The following is a 23,621-nucleotide window of genomic DNA, read 5'->3' as shown; positions in this document are numbered from 1 at the left end:
TGAGTACCTTAAATAATTCACTAAATACAACATTGAACTTGAGTTGTAATTAGATTCAATGGTTCGTACTCAAGCTTATTTATTTACTGTAACTTGTATATAAAGTAAACCAAACTCATAGTATAAAAGATGATGTGATTTCATTCTATCACCTTCTACAATAAATTCAAGCTAGTAGTTTTCTCCCTTCTAATTATTAAAATTTATTTAAAATATAATAATTAAAATTCATTTAAAATATAATGAGTACAATAATGTCTTTAACATTATACTTAAAATTATTAAAAAAATAAATAAATAATATTTAATAAATTTAAAACAACTCACCATGATAACACAAATCAGGCTACATCTTTTATCTTTATTCTGATGACTGGTTGGTAAATTCTGTTCCTTTATCCGGAAGTTAGAAATATGTTTGATTAGGAGTGACAAAAAGCATCGAGTTCGTCAGATCGATCTGCTAAACTCGCTAAAAAAGGTAGATTGAGCTAGGATTTAGAGTCTGTCAATTTAAAAAAATTTGCCAAACCCGCACTATTAAATTAGTAGATTTTGGCGGAGCGAGTTGGTCCATCGGGCTGAAAATTTTTATTTTTATTCTTTTATTAAATAAAAGAGTGATTACTATTATAAAATTATTAATTATAGAATTTTTAAATATTTTTTATTTTTTGTTTTTATTCTTTTTTTGTTATTAACTTTATTTATTTTATTTTACAATTTTGTATATATGCTCAAATTATGTGACTTATTTTTTAAAATAAAGATGATTCTATTGACAAATATTATTTTGCACAATTTTATTGAAGTTAAAAATTAAAAAAAATAATAAAAAAATTATATTATAATTTGATTATTTTTATTTATATTTTATTTTTTAATTATTATTTTTTGGTTAATTTTAATAAATTTTATTTTTTTAAAAGAAAAAGTAAAACAAGCTAGCCCGCCAATTTACTATAAAACGAGACAAGTTAGCATTTTAAATCCATTTTAATTGACGAAACGGACCGATCGTCCCGTTTATGGGATAGACTTTGACAGGACGGACGGGTCGGCCCACTTTGCCACTCCTATGTCTGACCACAGATAGAGAATCTACACGCAATTTGAGGCAAATCCTGACGACACGTCACCAGAATAAATGGTGTCCCATACGTTCCGATAAGATATTTTCAGGGGCAAAATCGGAATTTCAGACAAAAATGGATATAATAGCTGTCACTAGCTGACCATACCGTGTCATTTTCGTTCGCTTTCAAAAATCAGAATTTCTATTTTTCAATTTTGTTTTTATTTGTTACGTTCATCGTTTTCGTACAGAATTGGTCAATTTCGAACCCTCTCGAAAGAAAAAACTAGGTCTATAAATAGCGCTTCGATTTCGATCCTTCTCATATCAGGGGGAAAAAAGTGATTTGTTCGAAGGTTCGAATTGGAGCACAGAAAAAAAAGTTTTAAGAAAACCGTGTTGATCGATTGTTAACGCCGATCACGGTCGCCGTTCGGGAGCTGAAAGTTCGTTGTTGTTTTCTGTCAAATTCTATTGCTGATTCCTTGAATTTCAATTATTTCATCTGTGTTTACTCCTGTCACTTGTTTTGTGTATTATTTGCGTTATTTTCTGTAGGTAACGTGCATGTGTTTCTTTTCTCTCTCTAATTTTTGTATGCTGTTCTGTTTGAGGTTCTGATTCTAAATAATGCGAGTCGTGAATTCTGTGAAATTTTAGATTTTTAGCTGTTGCTTGTGTTGGTTGTGACATGATCAACTCTATTTAGCTGATTACCATGTTGTGCTCTGCGGTTAAGATACTCGTTTATGATCTTAGAAGCTATTACTTTTACTTAGTGAGATGGAGAGGGACATTTTTTCGTGATAGTCAATGACGTAATTCTATAGGGTATTACGTTTGGAATAAGCACCTTCAACATTGAGAAAGGAGAGGAACATTAAGGGAGGTTTGAGCTTTCAAGGCTTATATATAAGAAGTATATGTGTTTAAATTATTCAGGTTAAGATAGTTGGGAATCTTATATAAAGAATAGGGATATATGTGAGACAGTGAAAGGTTGAGAGGTTCACAATTTAGGAGGATGAACTTGGATGAGTGATTTGGCATGTTTGGTTCCGTTTGGAAATGTCCAAATCGTGGTTTGGGCTCAAGGCTTTGCTCTGACCATGGTTTTGGAGTTTCAGACGGAAATCCGAACATGTTTTGTAGTTTAGAAAGCTTCGATGAAGAAGTTTTTTGCAGGGAAATGCAGTTTGCAAGAAAGTGAAGCATCCAGTTGCAGATACTAGGACTTGCAGGGACATTGGTAGTTATTATTTTGAAGGGGTGAGTGGCGATTAGATCTTTTGTTGCTTTAGCCATGTTGTGAGATGCAGCTTGTAATCTGTTGTGAGATGCAGCTTGAAGTCTTATAGCCGTGTCCTTATACTTATGCTACCTTATGGTTCGTTATATGCTACACGAGTTCGATACAGCCTGAAGCCAGTTTTGATGATGTGAAGTTTGTAACTGGAGCTCGCCTTTCGCCTGATCTGTAGAAACTATCCTATTGTTTCTCTGCCCCACCCACAATTAATAGTGAAAAGGTTGGCTTGATGCTACGCCCATTGTTTGACCTCACATTTGAATAGTTGACCTGCTCTCTTCCGTGCCAATCTTCCTTCTTTCTTCTTCCAGCCTTCATTTTTGTCTAGGCTAGTAGAAGAAACGACCCTGCTGCTGCACCCCCAATATCGATAACCTACCCTTGGTTATTGTCTTGGCAGTGAACGAGTTCTTCAGTGTCAACTGCCAAGTGACCTAGCTAACTATGTAAAGAAGAGAAAATTTCTAATAAGACAAGGAATCCACCAAGGTGCTGGAGATATGAAGTTCTGTTAGGTAATTGCTATTGTTAAGTGTCTGTTCAGGTAGGATTATCTGTTCAGGTGGAATCCAATACACTTCTGCCTATTAAGGTAGGATTGTCCTTCATGGACAATAAAAATCGACACATGTGCTATTTTTTTAATTATTTTTTGAGATGCCTTTGATTGAGTGGTTTATTGATTTCAACATAGGTTGGAGTATCTATTGGTTGGCTCAACTATAGTTGGATTTGGTTCTGGGACTGGGACTCGAGAGTTCATCAAGAAATCAAGTGATCATTCTGCTGTTGGTTTCTATTTACATCTGGCAGCTGCAAGTTTCCCAGTGCCAACTTATAGTAATATATGGAATTCTTGTAGATAGACTAATTTTCAATTGCTGATTGGAGCTGCATGATTCAATTTGTGTTGTTGTTGGTCCGCGGCAGTGTAGAAGAAAGCAACAATACATTCGGTGTTTACCTGGCTTGATGGGGTGACTTAGTATGCCTTTAGAAGTTTTAGGATTATTTCTAAACTTGTCCCTACATGCAGGTCCCTAAGCTCACTCACTGCTTCTAGATATTTGGTAATATTACCCGAGGTATAATGGGAGAGGTGGCAGTAATGCGCTCTGAGCCACTGCAGTTTGAGTGCAATGATATGAAGCATCTGACAGAGGGAGACGCTTATGCCACAGAATCAAATGCAGAGATTGATCATAGGGAAGAATCAAGCCAATCAACTGATCATGAAAAGACTAATGACTTGCGTGAGAAAGGATACATGGAGTACGGGTAAATATTTTGTTCATATACTCTTTTCCTTCTAGTTGAGGTGTTATGTACCCTATTTGTTTGCTAAAGCAATAGGCTTTGTTTGCAGATGTCAACATTATCGGAGAAGATGCTGTATCAGGGCCCCTTGTTGCAATGAGGTTTTTGATTGCCGCCACTGTCACAATGAGGCAAAAGTGAGTGAATTCCCTTGATCTCAAATATTTTAACATTGGTTATTTCTGGAGCTGATAAGCTTCCGTTGTATTTCATATTCCAGCCAAACTTGATATGTTTTCTCTACTTGATGCTTTATTTACATCTATTCTAATTTTCGGTGGTTTGTATTTCTTTTTGTGTCTGCTCTCAAAGTCCAATTTGTTTTATTACATAACTGCTGTAGTTCAGAAATACCTATGTTTCGTTACTTTCTCTGGATAGTCTTACGAGAAGTGGAAGTGTACTCTTCTATAAAGTGTAGATATTTGAGTACTAGTTGATAATGAGTTTTTAAAAGATAAATTTTCAGGGGAACAAAAATGTTAGCTTATGGGAATTTAATTCAAACCCTTGAAATATCCTCGTTTTATGTAATTCATGTAATGCAACATTCCTTCAGTTTCTCAAAACTTTTCTTCTTCTTGTGTTTAACAGAATGATATCAGCATTGACCAGAAACTTAGACATGACATTCCGCGCCACCAAGTCAAACAGGTATGGTTAGTTGTTTGGAGATACCGTCGGAACGTGCAATTTATTTTGTGCCTAATCCACTGTTAGTAGCATTGTGATCAAGAAAGTCCTTAATACTAATGAAATGACTTTTCAGGTGATATGTTCACTTTGTGGGACAGAACAAGAGGTGAGTTTAGAAATTCTTTGACATCTTCAATTGTACTTCTCCGTCTAGTGTACAAATTAGTGAATTCAGAGAATCTAAATACTGTTTTAGGGGGAAACTGTGATAATTGTATATAAAAACAATGGAGAGTCCTCCTCCATATACAATAAAGTAAACAAAAAAGGTGCAGTTGTTAAGGGGGATTTTGAAATTTGCTCCAGATGTTTTATTTAGGTTTGTAGGCTTTTTTTCCCCTTTTAGTTTTGAAAACAAAAACGACTTAAAAGATGTTTCCTAGGAAAAGTGAGTTTCTTTGAGAACATTGAATTCATCTCATCTTATTGAACTAGTCATCCATTGAAAACCTGCAGTACCATTGATTACAATATTTTGCTAATTGATTCATTTTGTGTGTTTATTTTTCTGCTTACAGGTGCAGCAGCACTGTATCAATTGTGGTGTATGTATGGGCAAATACTTCTGTGAAACATGCAAGCTCTTTGATGATGATGTAAGTAGTTAATCCATGTTTCAATAACAGACCCCCCCCCCCCTTCTTTCCCTTTTCTTTTTCATGTTTAATTTACCCCATAAGACTTCTGCTTTAATACTGTTTTACCGTCTTATATCTGTTTTTCTTCCATTTGAAGCAGGTATCAAAGCAACAATATCATTGCGATGGATGTGGAATTTGCAGGTATGAACTGCTGATCTAGTGTGTTCTCTCAGTTGTTAATATCTCTGCAGAAAATGAGAGGGAAGGTGTTTTTTGGGGGAGGTGGGGTGATTTAGCTTATAATTTTTCTTCTTTTTGAAACAAAACAAAAATTTATTTGGTCCTTCATTTGTAGTAGTCCACTTTCTACACTGATTTTACAAGATTCTCTAAAATGGAAATGTGTGCTATGCTTCGTTTGGTAAATTAGTTCTTTTTTATGTTTCTAGATATGATGCTTTATTGTACCATTTTGTTTTGTGTCTTAACTACAATATCACATTTGTGCAAAGTATGCCTTGAAGGTTTAAAGAATTTTGCTTTGTGGATCAACTGTGTTCAGTATTGAAATTCAAACTGATTGATTCTATCTAATGTTATAATCCAGAACTGGAGGACGTGAGAATTTCTTCCACTGCTACAAGTGTGGTAAGTTAATATTATTCATTTTAATACACTCATTTTTCATTTTAATACACTCTTCTCTCACTACATTCTTGGGGTCTTCATCTTTACTCTTATTATATTGTGAATAATTTTTCAATGCAATGCCTGTTTCGTCTTTTCATTGATGAATTATTTTGAGTAGGTTGTTGCTATTCAATCCTGCTAAAAGATAGTCACCCTTGCATTGAAGGAGCAATGCATCATGATTGCCCCGTTTGTTTTGAGGTAATACTTTTACAAGTTCTACGGTCAAAACATAATGTTTCCTTATATAATACCTCTTTGGAACTTTGAATTACTGGAGTGGAGACTGATACAAGTACATGCAAAATTTGCTATTGCAGTATTTGTTTGAATCCAGAAATGATGTCACTGTTATGCCCTGTGGACATACAATCCATAAGAGCTGCTTGGATGAAATGAGAGAACATTACAAGTGAGTAATCGACACTTACCTTTGTCTTCTTTTTTAATATCTATCCGAAAATTTTACTGATCCTTGCTTTTGAATATCCATCAGATATGCATGCCCTCTGTGCTCAAAGTCGGTGTGCGATATGTCGAAGGTTTGGGAGAAATTTGACTTGGAGATGGCTGCTATACCGATACCTGAACCATATCAGAATAAAATGGTCAGTGTTTGTTTCTGTCATGTCTTTCTGTTGCTGCTATGAAAAGTTTGTTGTGTTCGAGGGTTTTAAGATGTCTAGTTTTATGAGGAATGACTTAAATATACCCACATAAACTTGGTGTTGATGCAGAGAGATTAAATTAGTGATGTAAAATTATGTTGAGTTATACTTCAAATTATCTTGTTGATTTGATGCACCATAGCGTAGTTCATTAGTCCAGTTTTATGAAATACTGGTATGATGGTGTTATGCTCGACAGGTTTGGATCTTGTGCAATGATTGTTGCAAAACATCTCGAGTTCAGTTCCATTTTGTGGCTCAAAAATGTTTGAACTGCAAATCCTACAACACACGACAGACCCGAGGCCGAGACTGCTGAAGCAAGTGGGGGTATATTTTGAGTTGGAAGTCTAAATCTGATTTCACTTGAGAGTCCTGTGAAAACAACATGTCAAGTGAAGACGTAATGCACTTTGTGGGAATTGGAAAATTGCATGCTGATCCAATATTCAATAGGAAGGACAAATTTATGCCTAGGGGAATGATCCGAGTCAGATAATTTGTTTACTAATAGTGTCGTGGTGGAAGGAGAGGGGGGGGGGGGGGGGTGTTCAGGTTGTAGTCGCTGCTTTTCCAAATGTTTTTGTATTGGTGGAAACTCGGTGCAGTTGATTTTACGTGAAATTGATAGTTGAGAGTCATTAGATGAAAATTTAGTCAAATCAATCAAATTATTTAATGACTTTCAGTTATCAACTTTACGTGAAACACTGAACTGAGTTTTTACTTTTTGTGTTAGCTTGTAAATATTTTGTTATTAGTGGTTTGTTATTAGTGGTTTATGTATTTTTCGCTGGACAACTCGTTCTATTTTTGTATACCTATGCGCCATGTAATAGAATATTCTGAATTTATGGTTTTAAAGTTTAAGTTGTGACACTTTTATTTTGTGATGATATCAAATCTAAAATCTGTGTGTAGAGGGGGTATGTGTGTAGAGGGGGTATGGTGCATGAGACTTGAGAGCAGTAGTTCTAGTTCAGACTTTATAATTGATACAAAGATATCTTGGATTGGAAGCTAATAAATAGTCATTTAATAATTTAAAATTTAGAGGTTTTACTGAGGATACACGCGTCTCTAATTTTGACTCTTAATAGCAATTTCAAAGCGAGCTCCTCAAAATTACAACTGGATAATTAAGATTAAAATGTATTTAAATATTCGTAATGTGGTCTTCAATATTTCTTTCCAAGGTATTTACTACTTACTCGACGGCTATGATTTAATGCAAAGCTTGTTACAACTAAAGATTTAATACCTTCTTATTAGGCGATGCAGCTAATATTTTACAAAAATGATATTTATATACTAAAATTAGTTATTAATGTATTTAAATATAAATATATATGTAATTTAATTTATTTTTAATATATATTTATATTTTAATATATAAATATATTGATGAATATAACATAATCGAATATTTTAATTACATAGAGCTGCCGGTTATTAATACCCTATAATTTTGCAGCGGTAAAAGTAACCTCGTCAAAACCAATTCTTTTAAGAAAATAAATAATTCGCAGTTTCGCACACATAAATAAGGAAGGTCCACCGTACACCACTCCATTCGCTTGAATTGGGAAACTATTGTAATTTGTTAATCATGAATCGCCCAGTCAAAATTTGAACTAAATTTCATGTAGCCAAGTAATTGTTGTAGTATTGTGCGCTGCTGAGGGCTTGACAGTTGACCTTGTTATCATTTAATAATCAATACTCGATGCATCTGAATCATGCTAAGAAAAAATATAAAAGTTAACAGCAATGCAGTAATGCTAAGAGATAATAAAATAATAATCTATCTATAATTTGATAAATGTAAAATCTATAATTATATAATAACGAGTTATAAATAATTTATAATTTAAATGGCATAACCTTCCAATATTCACTTAGAAGTCACGAGTTTAAGTTTCACTCTTAACTTTAGAAAAAAAAATCTATAATTACATTTATGCCTTTGTTCAACTTAATTTCATATATGCAACATTTACAATTATATATTTATTACATATAATATTATTTAGTTATTTAAACAATAATTAATAAATACGAAAGGAAGAATATTAAATGACCATTAAAATTGACCATCAAAACAATAAATGATAATTAATTAACAAATACAAATAAAGATTTAGTCAATATATGTCTATGATAAATTTATTATTAACAAAAATTTTAAATATATTTATTTAAAGAATGTAAAACAAATGTGTTAAAAATTTAAATTTTTTCATATTTTTAATAAAAAAATTTTAATCTGTAAACTTAACATCTGCTCTAAAAGCATTTATCTAATTAAGTCCAACCAAGTTGTTATAATGTATTTTTTGTTTACGCCTCTTCTCATATATCGTTGCCGTCTCTTCTTATTCTCCTCCTTTTCCCTCATCGTTCTCGTCGTCGTCACCACCACCTCCTCTTCCTCTTCCTTTCTTTCTCATTTGAATTTATTTTCCTCCTTTCTTTTTCTACTCCTCCATCATCATTATTATTATCATTATCGTCATTGCAGGTGCTACTATCTCTTCTTATTCTCTTCTTTTTTCCTCATATTTCTTTTTCGTCATCGTCGTCGTCGTTGTCACCACTTCCTCTTCCATCTCCCTTTTTTTTCATTTGAATTTATTTTCCTCCTTCCTTTTCCTCCTCCTCCATCATCATCATCATCATCATCATCATCGTTATCGCCGTCAATGTCAGTTTTTTTCTTATACATAAATTACACAGTTTTTTTTCTCCTTCATTCTCTTTTAAATTTTTGCACATGTAAGATTTAAATCCAATAAGTGTGCATTCAAGTCTAATTGAGAAACAGTACTTTTAAAAGAAATAAGAGCATAAGAAAAAAAATTAGAAGTGAAAAATATAAAATTAAAAAAAATTGTATTTTTGTAGTAACATTTCGGTATCAAAATTAAGAAATTTTGATTTTTTTTTTTGCAAGAATTCAATCCAATAAGTATGAACATACATTCATTCAATTAAATAAGATTCTAATATAGTACAAACATATTCATTCAAGTAATTTCGGTGTTATCTTGTGATTTTTTAGTATGTAATTTACTTTTTACATTCATTTAATTAAATAAAATTATAATACATATTCATTCAAGTCTAATATGAGAAACAATACTCTTTAAAAAATAAAAATAACAATTCAAAACAACAACTCTTCCCGCTCTTATTTTTCGTTATTTTAATCATCGTGATTACTTAGTAAGTTTAGAACATCAAATTAGAATATTCCTTCTCATTATATTTAGTTAGCAAGTAAAGAAAGAAAAGAATCTGTCATTGAAGCATAAGAAGGCATTAACAAGACATTTCTATGTCAAAATTAAAATTTTTTTTCGTTTTTTAACATTTCAGTGTCAAAATTACGAAATTTTGGTATTTTTTTAGTTTTTGGCAAGAATTTAATCTAATAAGTGTGAAACTATATTCATTCAACTAAATAAAATTATAATACATGTTTATTTAAGTCTAATATGAGAAGTAATATTCCTAAAAAAAAGTAAGAATAACAATTCAAAATAAAAATGCAACATTAAAGAAGCTGTGTTTTTGTAATTAAATTTCAATGTTAAAATTAAGAAGTTTCAGTATTATTAAAATATTTCGATGTTATTTTCTAATAAATTCTATCTAATTCAAAACGTCTCATCCTCTTCTTCATTGTCATCTTTTTTTATGTCTCACATTCTCATAATTTTTCTTATTTTACCCTCTTAACAAAAATAAAAACAAAAGAAAAAAATCAAATAAAAAAAATCATACATGATATTACAAAAAATACCAGGAAAATGAAAAGAAAAAAAAGGTAACAATTGTATAAAGAGAAGAAAAAAGAACACGAAAAAGAAAGAACACGAAGAGCAAGACGAAATGCGCCATGCCGTTGGAAGTTAGAGCATGTCTATACATTCTCACTAATGAAATTAATTTTTGTTAGTTTTAAACCAACTTGAATAGATTTGATCTTCAAAAAAAACTTAAATATGTAGCAGAACTGATTAACTAAATCCCACAAATAAAATAAATTATAATTAACAAATAGGGCACATACAAAATTATTGAAGAAAACGTTTACGCGAATACAACATTGGCAATTTCGAGATGCAAATACAACAAACGCAACTATATATAATCCGCTACACCCTGCAGCGGAACTTAATTGCACGTAATCCGCTACAGGGTATCGCGGATTACGTTGAGGGCGGGGTTACTCATAAACCGCTACACCCTGTAGCAGTTTATGACCAACTGACTTTTATGCACTGTAGCGGATTATGAGTATAGTGGTTTGTCTATATATACCGCGTGAGGCTGTAGCAAAAATCATTTGAGTTATTTTAGAAAAAAAGTTAGAGAGAGAAAGTAGAGAGAAGGGAGAGAAAATTTAAAATATTTGAGTAGTTTGGAAGAATGGAGGATGAACGGCGGTTGTACCGGCTCGACGGCGTTGCTCACGTAGCCAGAACCATGGATCCAGAGGTAAGTGTCTGTATTTCCAAACACTATTTTAATAAATGTATATTTTGTTCAATATTAAGGAAGTGATTCATTAATTAGATAGATAGAGACTTAATTTAGGTTTTGGTTTGTAAATGAAAATTTGAAATATAAACTTTGACATCTAACATTTAATAGTCAAGGTAGAGAGGTAAATTAGTAATTTCAAAACCCAAGTAGCTTAAGACTAGAAATACAAGCTATAGTTTGGTTGGTGATGTTATTGTTAGAAATTAAGCCGGTGTTCTTTATTTCTGAAAATGCAGCCAACCCAATGTGTGTATAGCGTCCGTAGGCAACAGAATATGCCGTTACATGATAGGATCATACCTTACTTAGAGAGGGCTGGGTTGTACCACCTGGCTAGGCTGAACGCGCATTGGTTCTGGTTGGATGAACCTTTGGTCAGCGCATTTATTGAGAGGTGGCGGCTTGAGACCCACACTTTCCATATGCCATTCGAAGAGTGTACTATCACGCTCCAGGACATGGCATACCAGCTCGGGCTGTCCGTGGATGGCCAGGCTGTTTCCGGGTGCATGACAGACTGCCAGACCGGCATTGGAGTGGTTCGAGGAGTTATTTGGTGAGCTTCCGCCACCGGATAAGAGAAAGTTATACACAGTCCACTTCACATGGTTTCATGAACGATTCAGGGTGTTACCAGCGGATGCTTCGGAGGAGACCGTGCGCATATATGCACGCGCGTATATTATGATGCTTCTGTCGACACAGCTGTTCATGGACAAGAGTGCTAATCAAGTCCACCTTCACTGGTTGCCTTTTGTGGCGAGACTTGACGATATGGGCAGCTATAACTGGGGCGCTGCTGCATTGGCGTGGCTGTACCGATGCATGTGCAGGATGGCGAACAGAAACGTCACCAACTTGGCTGGACCCCTACAGTTGCTACAGTCATGGATCTTTTGGCGGTTTTCCACGCTGAGGCCGCCGGGTTATGATGCCTTATCTTTTCCATTGGCATCCAGGTATACTTTAATTCATTCATTCTTTCAAGTTTATTACATTATACATTTGAAATTACATACTTATGTACTATTTCTGCTACTCAGATGGGCCACATGTTTGCCCTCTTCTGATGGGAAGGAACGGCAGATTATACAGTATCGTCTGGCATTGGATCAACTGACTCATCGAGATGTAAGTATTTTGTTTTTGTTTGTTGTTATTTTAATTATTTTTTTCACACTTATATGAATACATTGGTATAATGCTGACCTTGCCTCCTGTCTATCAGATTGTGTGGGAGCCTTATGGTTCGCTTGATGTACTAGCAGTCATCCATCTGGAGATACTGACCGAGGAGCACAAGGGGTTATGGCGGGCTGTCACCAGCCTGATCTACTTTGCAGTTATTGAGTGGCATCAGGTTGACAGGGTCTTCCCACAACTAGAGGACATACAGCATTTGCCTGAGCCAGCGCTCAACATAGAGTATCTTCATAGTAAGGACGGCAGGGGTGGAGATAGACAGTTTTCCACTTACTATAGGACATGGCATCAGCATTGGGACGAGCGACTTCGTTCCGTGTTGAGTGTCCAGAGAGTTCCTGATCCTGGTCCATCCCCTGAGTACCTGGACTGGTGGCACCGTGTTGCACATAGGATTCTGTTACCAGGAGTTGCTTTCGCCGACCCCAGGCCGACCCAGGTTCCAGACGATGCTATACTCAGAGGGTCGTCGCAGGCGTCGACTAGAGTTCCAGCGTTCGATATGCCGGATAACAGACGTTTGGAGCGGAGACGATGCATCGGTACACGTGCCACTGATCGCGACTGGCGCTGGCTATACGACAGGATGCAGGAGGAGCATATTGGTGGTGATGACCGAGGCCAGACAAATCATCGCCTTCGTCGATCTTCTGCTAGACGACGGGCTGCTCGTGGTGGAGGAGCACCACCCGTCCACCACGATGACGAGGCAGGATCGTCCCGTCAGCACCCTACAGACACTCATGCTGGTGGCACCGCGGAGGCTAGTATGGGTGGTACACCTTTTACCCACGTATCTAGCTCTCAGGTACTACCTGGGTGTAGCACACAGCTGTTAGCCGATCTTGCTACCACTTCTTTCACCATGGATTTCGACGATCAGTTGTGTGGACCCCAGTTCTATGCGGATTTTGATGAGTTCATACGGGGTGACGACGTTCATCAGTACCAGAGCCCGATTCCAGGCGGCCCTTCAGACCCTACGGAGTATAGGCCACAACCAGCGGATATGCCTGAGACCCAGGTTCCTGAGACCCAGCTCCCGGTCGACTTAAATGAGCCCGCAGGCAGCCCGTACGACACTTGGTTCGGGATGGAGGGGACGCCACCATCTGCATTTGGAGTTGGGGCACAGGAGGCTCCGCCGGGAGATCGGAGAGCGGCTAGGGTTAGGCGTCCGACTCGATGTGGCACAGGCTCGCACCTACTTGGTCCATTCGGAGGCGATCATGATGTTGACGATGACTAGCAGTAGCGTCCGACTCTCTTAATTTCCGACAGTTATCCATGTATGAATTATGACTTATTTATTTAACGACTTGTGACAGTTATATCTGTATTAGTTATATAGTTATACCTGTATTATTTTTGTACGAGTTAATGCAAATGACGATTATATTTTGTATCAATTCGTGCATTTGGCATCATGAGTTTTAAACCCTAACATATAAACACCACTATACTCATAATCCGCTACACCCTGTATCGGATTATGCATAAAAGTCATTTGGTCATAAACCGCTACAGGGTGTAGCGATTTATGAGTAACCCCACCCTCAACGTAATCTGCAATACCCTGTAACGGATTACGTGCAATTAAGTTCCGCTGTAGAGTGTAGCGGATTATATATAGTTGCGTTTGTTGCATTTACGCCTAGAAATTACCAATATTGTATTTGCGTAAACATTTTCTTCAATCATTTTATATGTGTAAATTGCCCTAACAAATAATTTTAAATTACTTTATTTTTTTATCTTCTAAACATGATTGAAAATTAAGCGCTTCAATAACATAAATAGAAGAAAAACTGTACTAGAAGATAACCACATGTATCCGCATGTTTTTAAAGAAAAATATTGCATTCCTCATGAGATGGAGAAGGGAAAAATAGGAGTCAACATAGCATCTTAAACATAAGGGGGTAATAGTGATAAACCACAATAAAAACCATCTCTCATTGATTCAAAAGGGGGTAGCTTGATATAAACTACAACAGTAAATAATTAGCATACCAATATAGTCAACAATTTGTTTGGCGGGTATACATTGATTCTTAAATCATAATATAATAATATATAGATGCAAACTCATTATGGGGATAAGCCACAAAAAATTGGCTTCAACATCAACCCCTTCTTTTCTGCATCAAAACAAATCTAGTCTAGACTAGCATATAAATTTCATAATATATAATCTCAGTTATACATGGAAATAAACCAAAATTAATCTTGAATTCATAGCCATCATCCACCAAACACCATGAGAGCTTAAAAACCAATGGTAAACAAATGATGTACACACAAAAATCATCCATGGCTGCTAATAGATGCACATAAAGAACAGCACTTTGTGAACAGATGATCAGGTGTTGTTTACCACTCTCGTGAACCTGATGATGATTGCAGAAAAGGGCGCCGCTGGCCGCAGCCTCTATACCGCAATGGCCGTGGGGATGCCTAGCTCAAAAATATCCCCATGATATCCCATCTTCGGAGGGCTTTGAGAAGCTGAATTCGATGATTCCTGTCTCGCCTCATCGATCATGATTTCCATCTCACGGCAAGCTAAACTGCAAAACGACTCTTCACCTCTGCAGGACATAAAGGAAGCCAATGATCAAATTATATCAAACAAAGAAACAGCATCTAACAACATAGGAGATACAACACAAATAAATCTACCTATATATGTAAATATCTTCACCCTCTTTGAGTTTCTTGTTGCAATGGTAGCAGATACTTAAGAAATCACCAGAAGGGCACTGGATTGGAGTCTGTAACATGTTGTCCTCCACTATGGAGGACACTCCTTTATCCTCCCCTTCATTATAGTGGTTTTTAAAATCATTGGAATGAGTTCTCAAGATGCAGTCACAAAAAATGTGAGTGGTTTTCGGACTGGGACCGTGCGAGATCACACAGGTGTAGTCCTCAGAATTTTCAATCTCACTAGTTGATAGAAACTTCACAATCTCATTAGAGGAGCAGATGGAGGCGGCTTCAGGCAGATATGTGTTTGAATTCTTGCTCCCTCCAATAAAATGAGGAGGACGGATCTCTCGGTTTGAACCGAAATCCTTAGAATCTGAATCCACATTGGAATCAATCAGGGTGAAAGAGTCCAATGAGAAGGACCTAGTTTTCCCAAAAGGTGCATGCTCTTGGATGGTTTCACCAATCTCATAAAGAACATTAAATTTACCCATGTGAGAGGAATCCTCACTATTCTTAGTATAAGGAAGCTTGCAAAAATCTTTTGGCAAGGACTTAGATACCTTAACAGAATCCACAAATGTTCTGCAATTTGGGGCATTGATAATCATCTGTGGAGTGAGGCTAGGCTTTTTGTTCTCTGATGAAAAGAGAATTTTCCCAGAAAACTCAGAACAGTTATTATCTTCCAACTCCAAAGAATCTATGATCCCTAAACCTACTTTGTTGTTACAATCCCAAATCCTTTGTTGTTTCCCTTCATGGAGTGAAGATCTTGGGGTCCTAACAAAAGGGTTTCCTAGATTTGAAATCCATGTGAAATCTAGTGGAGAAGTGGGGCTCTTAACTGAATCAGAATCTAAAACCCCTCTCTGACCCATTCCAACAAACACAAGAGGAGCATTGAAAATTGAGCTGTTTTTTATGTTCGTCCCCTCCAATGAATTGCAATCATAATCAGCATCAGAGATCATTGTCCTCTGATCCTTGTGATTTTGATCCTTATGAATTGATCTTGCCCTCTTCCTCAGCATTTTCTCAGAACACCAGCTGAAGAACAATACACACATGTTTGAATAACTGATCAACTACCAACTTTACTCCATAATTTGGATTAAGAAAAAATAAATAATGCACATGGACCTTCATCAAGGTGAGAAAAAGAAACTAAAACCCTTTGTTGTTAGCCACATTAAACAAATAATAGGTAAAAATCTATAGCAAAGTTTCAAAGAGTTCTCGAGAGAAATTTCATGTATAGAAAAAATACATCAATTCATTCATTTCCCCCAAAAATGCATTAATAGAGCATTAAAACAGTACTAAAAAAACATTTTCTATCATGCATAATCAAAGAAAATGATTAAATAATGAACATTTTACAAAGCAAAAATGAAATAAAAGTTTGATAGCATAATAATGATAATAATGCATACCAGAGAAACATGAAAGACCCCAAATCAGTGTGAGTCAACAAAATCAATCATCAACAAGAAAGAACAGCAAGAAATAATAATAATAATAATAATAATAATAATAATAATAAAAGAAAAGAAAGAAGAAGAAGAGAAGAAAGAACCCACCAGCAGAGAGTGCTTGGTCTAGAAAGTTCAGAGAGAAAGAGGTCCCAAATGCAGTAAATAAGAATGAGAAAGTTGTGCTGTGCTGTGTTGTGCAGTGAGAAGCAGAGGCAATAATACTATGTATCTATATTTCTATGGAGAGAGAAAGAGAGAGAGAGTGTAACACACGCTCTCTTGTGCGCGTTACTTTGTTTCTTTGACGTGTCCCATACAAAATTTTGTTGCTTTCACTTTGATGTTGACATTTGTTTTATCGCTTCTTTGCCACGTACCCCCTCCAGCACAACTCTCATGTTCTTCTGTTAAAAAAAAGAAAGTTTCAAAATTAATATTCCCATCCTTTTCTTTTTCGACAAAAGTTTAGTTAACATATGTCTTAAGAATCATAAATTAAAAAATATAATTATTAAAATTATAAAAAATTAATTTTTAATATCTTTATTATATATTTATTGAAATTCTTTTTAACTTTTTATTTATACTAATCTTAATTTATATTTTTAAAATATATATTAACAAATTTTTTATAATAATACTAAATAAATAAATCTTTTTTAGTAATAAAATAATTTATTAGTTTCATAAAAATTATTTATATAAATATGTGCATAAATCATACATGCTTTTTTTTTGCCTTTTATTTTTTTCTTTTTTTTCTTTTTTCTTCTTCTACTATTGCATTTTGTATTTTTGTTACTTTTTTTCTTTTTTATTTTGCTTTTTTTCTTTATTTTTTTAAGAGTAAAAATAAAAGAAAATAAGAGAAATAGAATAAAAATCAAAAAGCAAATAAGAAGCGGAAGAAGTAGGATAAACAAAAAAAGTAGAATTTATGTGATTTCGTTTATAATATTTTTTATTTTTTATTTTTATATTTATCATTAAAAAAAACAAAAAATGAAATTAAAAATACAACATTTCTATATTTTTATTCACAAAATTGGGTGTTTTATCTTAAATGTTTATGGCAAAGGAGAGGGAAGGAATAATAAAAAAGAACAAAAGTTTTTGTATTTTTATTTATAAATTTTTATGTTATTTTTTTTAATTTTATATTTTTATTTATAAAATTATGTGTTTTCTTTTCAAAGGTTTTATATTTTTTCTAAACATTTATTACTAGAGTTGAGGTGGAAAAGAAGTCAAAATATCAAAAAATTAGTAAAATTTTTGTACTTTTCTTAAATTTTTGTATTGTATATTATCGCCAACGTGGAAAAAAAAAATACACACTATGTTTTTATCCACAAGATGATGTGTTTTATTAAAAAATTTATGCTTTTTTTCAAATTTTTGTTATAAAATGTTGTTCCTAAAATAAACAATGAAAAGCGTAGAGTTTTATGAAATTAAACACAAAAATTTACGAAGATAAACACAAAATAATTATAGATAAAATAAAAAAATAAAATTTTTTAATTATAAAATTCATAATTTTTGTAAATAAGTATATAATATTCTTTTTTTACTATAAAAATTTGTAAATGATTTAGAGAAAGGAGTTTGAATTTATAGTCTATTTTAAATTTTTTTTTATTTTTTACTTCTAAACTAAATTTAAAACTTAGTTATTGTTAAAACTGTTAAGTGAAAATTTTAAGAGATAATTTTATTTTATCTTTTTACAATGCAATAAAAAAAATAGAGTAATTCTTTATTTTTGAATAGTTGTGACTTCTGTAAAATAGACAATGCATAAGATACTTTTATTTTGTCTCGTATCGAAGAAAAATAGAAGAAGAATAAAGAAGAGAAAATTACATAGTTATGTATCCTAATTCAGTTATTATGTATAATGTGACTTACATCCAGTCTCCATCACAACAGCGGAAGACTTTTCAATATTTTTCACAATGTTTATAAAGACCAATTTTTTTTAGGATTCAATCCGATTCTATATGGGACAAACTCAACTTCTAACCAAACTAGATTTGGTTAGATTTACTCTCTAGACTTGCAACTACTATTCACCCAACTTAGCAAAAAAAAATTTCTCAATATCATTTGTAAAACAGAAATACATATAAAAGAGTTTGACATAATATAACTCTCTTTACCTTTTCTCTCAATGACTTTACTGATACCCCACTTAATGTATTTTTTCACTATGTTTACAAACACCAATTTTCTTAGGATTTAACCCAGTCTTATATGGGACAAACTCAGCTTCTATCCAAACTAGATTTGGCTAGGTTTACTCCCTAGACTTGCAACCACTAATTGTCCACCCAATTTAGCAAGAAAATCCCCTCAAAATCATTTGTACAAAATAGAAATACATATAAAAGCGTTTGACATAATTTTTTTACTTTTTTTAGATAACTCTCTTTGTCTTTTCTCTCAATGACTTTTACTAATACCTCACTTAATGCATTTTTTCATTGAAAAGAAACAAAGAAAGATGAACAAAGGTTAGCTTGAAAGTTATGAAGACTCAAACTTGTGTGCTCACTTCTTGTCCCATTCTCTGGTTGTTTACCCATTTAATAGAGGAGTAAAGCTTTCAAAGTTTGAAACTTGACTTGTACATCTTTGACTTCTTCTCCAAATAACACAGCAGCAGTAGCAACACAAAAGAGAAATTTGACAGTAGCAATGAATAAAACAAACATACATTCTTATCTAGCTACTTCTCTTTCTTCCTGTTTTAAATTTCTTTAAGGATATGAGTCATTCATAAATACTTTAGCTCTAAGTTTGGTTCTTGACCCTTGATTTATAGCAGAGCTTTATAACCTCCATTTTGTTCAAATTTTTCGCTCGTGCATATAGGAGGAAAGAATCTTCAAGAAGCAACAATGAAGCACAAAGAAAAAAATAATTTTCTGAATCACCTTTAGATTTGATCTTTTTTTTTTAGGCCTAACTTTTGACTTTCTTCTTTTTTTTTCTTTTTTTTTTCTTAATTTTAGTAATTCACTTTTTCTTCTTGATTTGAACTCTAATAAGACATTCTTTTTCTTGCTTTTTTTAAGATTTATTCACATGAGTTAGAGAAGAGAGAAGAGAGAGAATGAAATCGATTACTTTGGTTTTAGTTAAGAGAAAAATGAGTTGCTTCTCTCCATCTTGGATAGTGATATGTCACTATTTCTTGGGCCATTTGTTAGTGAATGAGCTAAAGGATATGATTATGAACTTGATCTAATATTGGCTAGTTTCTTCACACTTAGCCAAACACATTATTTACACACTTTTAAATTTTGGCTCAATGTTATAATGTTTGTTCATCATCAAAGTATTGTTATTGTTTTTTTTTTTCAAATTTAACAATTTTCTCCTTAATGACAAACATTATAAAATGAATTGTAAATAAAAGAAACGAAAAAAGTTAAAAGAACTTCTCTTTGGTGATTCATTCTTCAAGTTGAACTACCCTTTCTTTTATTCTGTTAGCTCTCTCTGAATGTGAGTTTTTTTCTCAACCTGTGATAATTATTCAAGAAGCAGTTTTTATGTAAAAAAATATACTCACAAATAATGTCAATTATCTAAAATTAAAAATAACTTTACAAGTAATCCTATGTACCAATCAAATCTAATGAACCAACCTGATAAAATAATTTTTTCAAATATTAATAAGGCTCTCAAAAATCGTTATTTAGTATTAAACAATTATATGACCAATATATCAATATGAAGAGTGATCAAAAAGCATTTTATCAAATCTAAAGCAAAACAACAGCTTCAATAAATCATTAACACCAACAAAATCATTACTGCTAAAAGTAAAATAGCAGCACCAACTAACCAGCAATTTATTTTTCATACTCACTCCCTCTTTTGTTATAAAAAAGAGGTAATATTTCCTTCACAAAAATTTGTTAGCTTTCAAAAATTGTATCAGTTCAATCAATTCAGAGTTAAAAGTCTATAAATCACTATTACCGTTATCCAAAACAAACTAAGAAGGTATCAAAGTAACATGATTTAAACATCAAAAAATAATATTTCATAATCTATATCAAAGACAAATGGCTTCGACATTAGATTCTTTATTTTCGGTTTCTAAGATATTTCCTTATTTTTGCTCAAATATCATTTGATCATCTTTCAATAATTTAATGTACTTCAAAAGTACCTCAACTCGGCTTTGAGATTTCCTCAAAGAATTTTTATTTTGAATAGCCAATCTCCTAACTTGTTGGCTTGCGTTAATCATATGCTTGGTCAGGTTCACAAATTCTTATAAGATATCTTTTACAAATTCATTGATCAAATACTTATTGGATGAAAATGTACTAGGAGGAAGGATGGTTTTATCTTCTTCTTCTTCTTCCCTAGCTGTGTCTTTAGTAGTCTTAGTCCTTCTTTTTAGTTTGTTTGACTGCACCACCGCCTTTAAGAAATAAAATTTTATTTTCTTGGGTCTTATTGTTCAGGTCAATACCAAAATACTCAAATAAACAAATAAAAAATATGACATATGGTAATGAAATTTTTTTATCACTTCGAATATAGTCATACATATGACGTATCATCAAATATGCAAATGAAATTTCAGTTTTGTTGATAATGTCATAGAGAACCAAGGTACTACAAAGAGTAACCCTTTGATATGAACTGCTTTATGGCAGGAGAATATGAGTAATGATACGGTGTAACTAGGCTTTAACAGGATCTAAAGCTCGGTGGTTAGGAGTGACACCATCTGTGAATGATATGTTCTCACATATGTTGGCCAAAATATCCTTGTATGAAATATCCAAATCATTGTCCCACTTATCAAAGAGATAAGCATTGACACCAACATTATAGTAATATAGGACTTTACTAATGGATTCTTTGTTCAAATGAATTTCACGGTCTTAACATAAGAGTGAACAGATACTTCATGGTAGTACATGTTGGCATAAAATTTTCGAACTAAATTGGAGTAAATTAACTTTCGAATTTCAAAAAGATTTTTCCATCCCAAATAAATAATATTATCAACAAAATTTATCCTTTTTTAGCCAGAGCCTTTAAATCAGCCACATAGATTGAGCACAATGGACAGTTAAACGTTATAGCTCTATAAAATTCAAAATTTATGTTAGAAAAGAATGGAAAAGGATCAAAATGAGAATATGAAAGGTAATAAGACTTGAACCTAACAGGATTATGATTTACAGGTTCTTTCACAAATTTAAAAAAGGATCTATAACTATCTTTGGTTGTTTTACTTGAATGTGTAGAACGTCTTTGTGGACGAGATGAAGAACATAGAGGAGGAGACAAGGATGGTTCTTCCTCTGTCATGGGCTTCTTTCCTTTAGCGGTGTTAGCCCTAGATGTCTCAATCTCTAGTGGTGCTATTGATGGGCGGCAAGAGATTGTCTTCATTTGTACCATGATTTCTGGAACAGGAGAGGAATGCAAAGAGAAATGAGAATATATGTAGATGTGGGTGTATGCTTGACTTTTTGGTGGAGGATTTTTTAGAGCACGATGGATACTAGTGTCTTTTTTAGTAACCACTTTCTTTCTCTTCTTTATGAATGCTTAATGAATGCGGTTATGAGAATGATGGAAGTTGAATGAGAAAATGAATGGTTTACAAAGAAAAACTGCTATAAATGCTTGAATTTTGATAGAGTTCATCATTAATTAAGATGGAATAAATTACCTCTTCAACTTGATCTTGATCAGCCATGAAGCAAGCATGATAGCTTCATGTTCAGAGTCTTTTTCTTCTGAATCATTTTTCAAGTCTTCTCATGAAGCTATCAGAATATTTTTCTTGTCCTTCCTTGTCTTATCTTTTTTCTTGAACTTGGGATAGTTATACTTATAGTGTTCTGCCTCCTTGCATTGATGACAAATAATTTTGTTGAGGTCTTTCTTGTGTTCCTTTGAACTTGAACTTTGCTGCTTTCTTTGTTCCTCGTGAGCTTCCTAACAATAAATACAATTTCTTCATCTGATAAACTATCATTAGAATCATCTTCCAATGACTCAATAGTAGACTTTAAAGCCACTCCTTTCTTTTTCATGTCACAATTTATGTGGGTGATTTCATAGACAAAGATTTTTTCTCTCAACTCATCATGTGACATCTGTTTCAGGTTGCCACTCTAAGCAATGACAGTTGCTTTTATTTTTCACTCTTTGGTAAGATTTTTCAGTATTTTTCTCACTAGCACTTGTTCAAAATGAGTCATCTCTATAACATCCAAGTTATTGATGATGACAAAGAACTTCTTGAACATTTCATCAATTGTTTCTCCTTCCTTCATAGCAAACATCTCGTATTCTTTTCTCAACATATCGATCCTTGTTTCCTTTACTTGTTCCGTATTCTCATGTGTGACTTGGAGTTTATCCCAAGTTTTTTTTTGCTATTTTGTACCTTGATATCTTCCGGTACTCCTCAAAGCTAATTGAGCAGTGCATCATATTGATTGCTTTGGCGTTCAACTCTATTTTTTTTTGTCTTCATCATTCAATTCAACTTTTTCTTTGGGTGTCACAATTTCTTCTACACTTGTTTTGGTTGAAACTTATGGACCATTTATAATTATCTTTCAGATGTTGTAGTCATAAGATTGGACAAATATCCACATTCTTTCTTTCTAGTAGTTGTAGTTCTTGCCGTTGAAGAAGGAAGGTCTGTTGTTGGACTGACTTTCAGTGAGTATATAAGCCACGACATTCGAACCCATGTTGTTGACCATTTGGATCTTTTCTCCAAACTGTAAAGCTTGACTTCTTTAAAATCAAGTTCTGATATCAATTAAAGGTTTGTGAATGACCTAAAGAAAGGGGTTGAATCTATGACCCTTTTTGAACGTCTTTTTGCCTTTTGCTTCTGACTGGATTTGGAACTTAGTTGTTATTAAGTCTGTCAAGTTGAAATTTTAGGAGACAATTTTATTTTGTCTCTTCACGATGCGAATGGGAATAGAGCAACTCTTTGCTTATGAATAGCTACGACTTATGTGAAATAGGCAATGCAGGAGACATTTTTATTTTGTCTCATATATATCGAGAAAAAATAGAAGACACAGTCATGTATCTTGATTCAGTTACCATGTGCAACATGACCTACATCTAGTCTCCCTTATAACAGTGGAGCAATTTTCACTATCTTTCACAATGTTTACAAACACAAATTTTCTTAGGATTCAACTCAATAATCCTATCTAAGACAAACCCATCTTCTACCCAAGTTAAATTTGACTAGGTTCACTTCCTATACTTACAACCACTAATTACTCACCCAACTTAGCAAGAAAATTTTCTCAAGATTATGTG

At 33.5% G+C, this 23,621-nt stretch overlaps 2 protein-coding genes across 5 annotated transcripts; one reads left to right on the top strand and one right to left on the bottom strand.

Moving 5' to 3' along the window:
• Window positions 1–1,244: 1,244 nt before the first annotated feature.
• On the top strand, window positions 1,245–7,215 carry LOC112755653 (probable E3 ubiquitin-protein ligase RZFP34). 4 transcript variants are annotated; one of them, XM_072197625.1, is made up of 13 exons: window positions 1,245–2,976; window positions 3,079–3,340; window positions 3,421–3,662; window positions 3,751–3,838; window positions 4,296–4,355; window positions 4,471–4,503; window positions 4,916–4,993; window positions 5,136–5,179; window positions 5,586–5,626; window positions 5,787–5,869; window positions 5,989–6,080; window positions 6,165–6,276; window positions 6,536–7,215. In XM_072197625.1, the coding sequence occupies exons 3-13, from the start codon at window positions 3,475–3,477 to the stop codon at window positions 6,653–6,655; spliced, it is 939 nt and encodes a 312-aa protein (XP_072053726.1). In that variant the 5' UTR covers window positions 1,245–2,976; window positions 3,079–3,340; window positions 3,421–3,474; the 3' UTR covers window positions 6,656–7,215. The 4 variants fall into 4 exon arrangements, with proteins under 4 accessions (XP_072053726.1, XP_025659668.1, XP_025659669.1 ...); XM_025803883.3 differs by having other exon boundaries at window positions 5,133–5,179; XM_025803884.2 differs by lacking the exon at window positions 3,079–3,340 and having other exon boundaries at window positions 1,293–1,521; window positions 5,133–5,179.
• A 6,807-nt stretch (window positions 7,216–14,022) lies between these two features.
• LOC112755652 (FCS-Like Zinc finger 10) lies at window positions 14,023–16,529 on the bottom strand. Its single transcript, XM_025803881.2, has 3 exons — window positions 16,386–16,529; window positions 14,773–15,852; window positions 14,023–14,681 (listed from the first exon to the last, which is right to left on the bottom strand). The coding sequence occupies exons 2-3, from the start codon at window positions 15,834–15,836 to the stop codon at window positions 14,522–14,524; spliced, it is 1,224 nt and encodes a 407-aa protein (XP_025659666.1). The 5' UTR covers window positions 15,837–15,852; window positions 16,386–16,529; the 3' UTR covers window positions 14,023–14,521.
• Between the last annotated feature and the right edge of the window lie 7,092 nt (window positions 16,530–23,621).

This window comes from Arachis hypogaea, chromosome 6, assembly GCF_003086295.3.
Source record: "Arachis hypogaea cultivar Tifrunner chromosome 6, arahy.Tifrunner.gnm2.J5K5, whole genome shotgun sequence".
NCBI classification, from domain to species: domain Eukaryota; kingdom Viridiplantae; phylum Streptophyta; class Magnoliopsida; order Fabales; family Fabaceae; genus Arachis; species Arachis hypogaea.
This window is presented reverse-complemented; position numbering and strand designations above follow the sequence as displayed.

What these genes read in the sequence shown, in the direction of transcription:
- LOC112755653 (XM_025803883.3), top strand. Translation starts at nt 3,475, where the DNA reads ATGGGAGAGGTGGCAGTAATGCGCTCTGAGCCACTGCAGTTTGAGTGC. An exon ending in TTTGTGGGACAGAACAAGAG is followed by an intron (nt 4,504 to 4,915) that starts GTGAGTTTAGAA and finishes TTCTGCTTACAG; the next exon opens with GTGCAGCAGCACTGTATCAA. An exon ending in GCAAGCTCTTTGATGATGAT is followed by an intron (nt 4,994 to 5,132) that starts GTAAGTAGTTAA and finishes TTCCATTTGAAG; the next exon opens with CAGGTATCAAAGCAACAATA.
- LOC112755652 (XM_025803881.2), bottom strand. Translation starts at nt 15,836, where the DNA reads ATGCTGAGGAAGAGGGCAAGATCAATTCATAAGGATCAAAATCACAAG. An exon ending in GAAGATATTTACATATATAG is followed by an intron (nt 14,682 to 14,772) that starts GTAGATTTATTT and finishes TATGTCCTGCAG; the next exon opens with AGGTGAAGAGTCGTTTTGCA.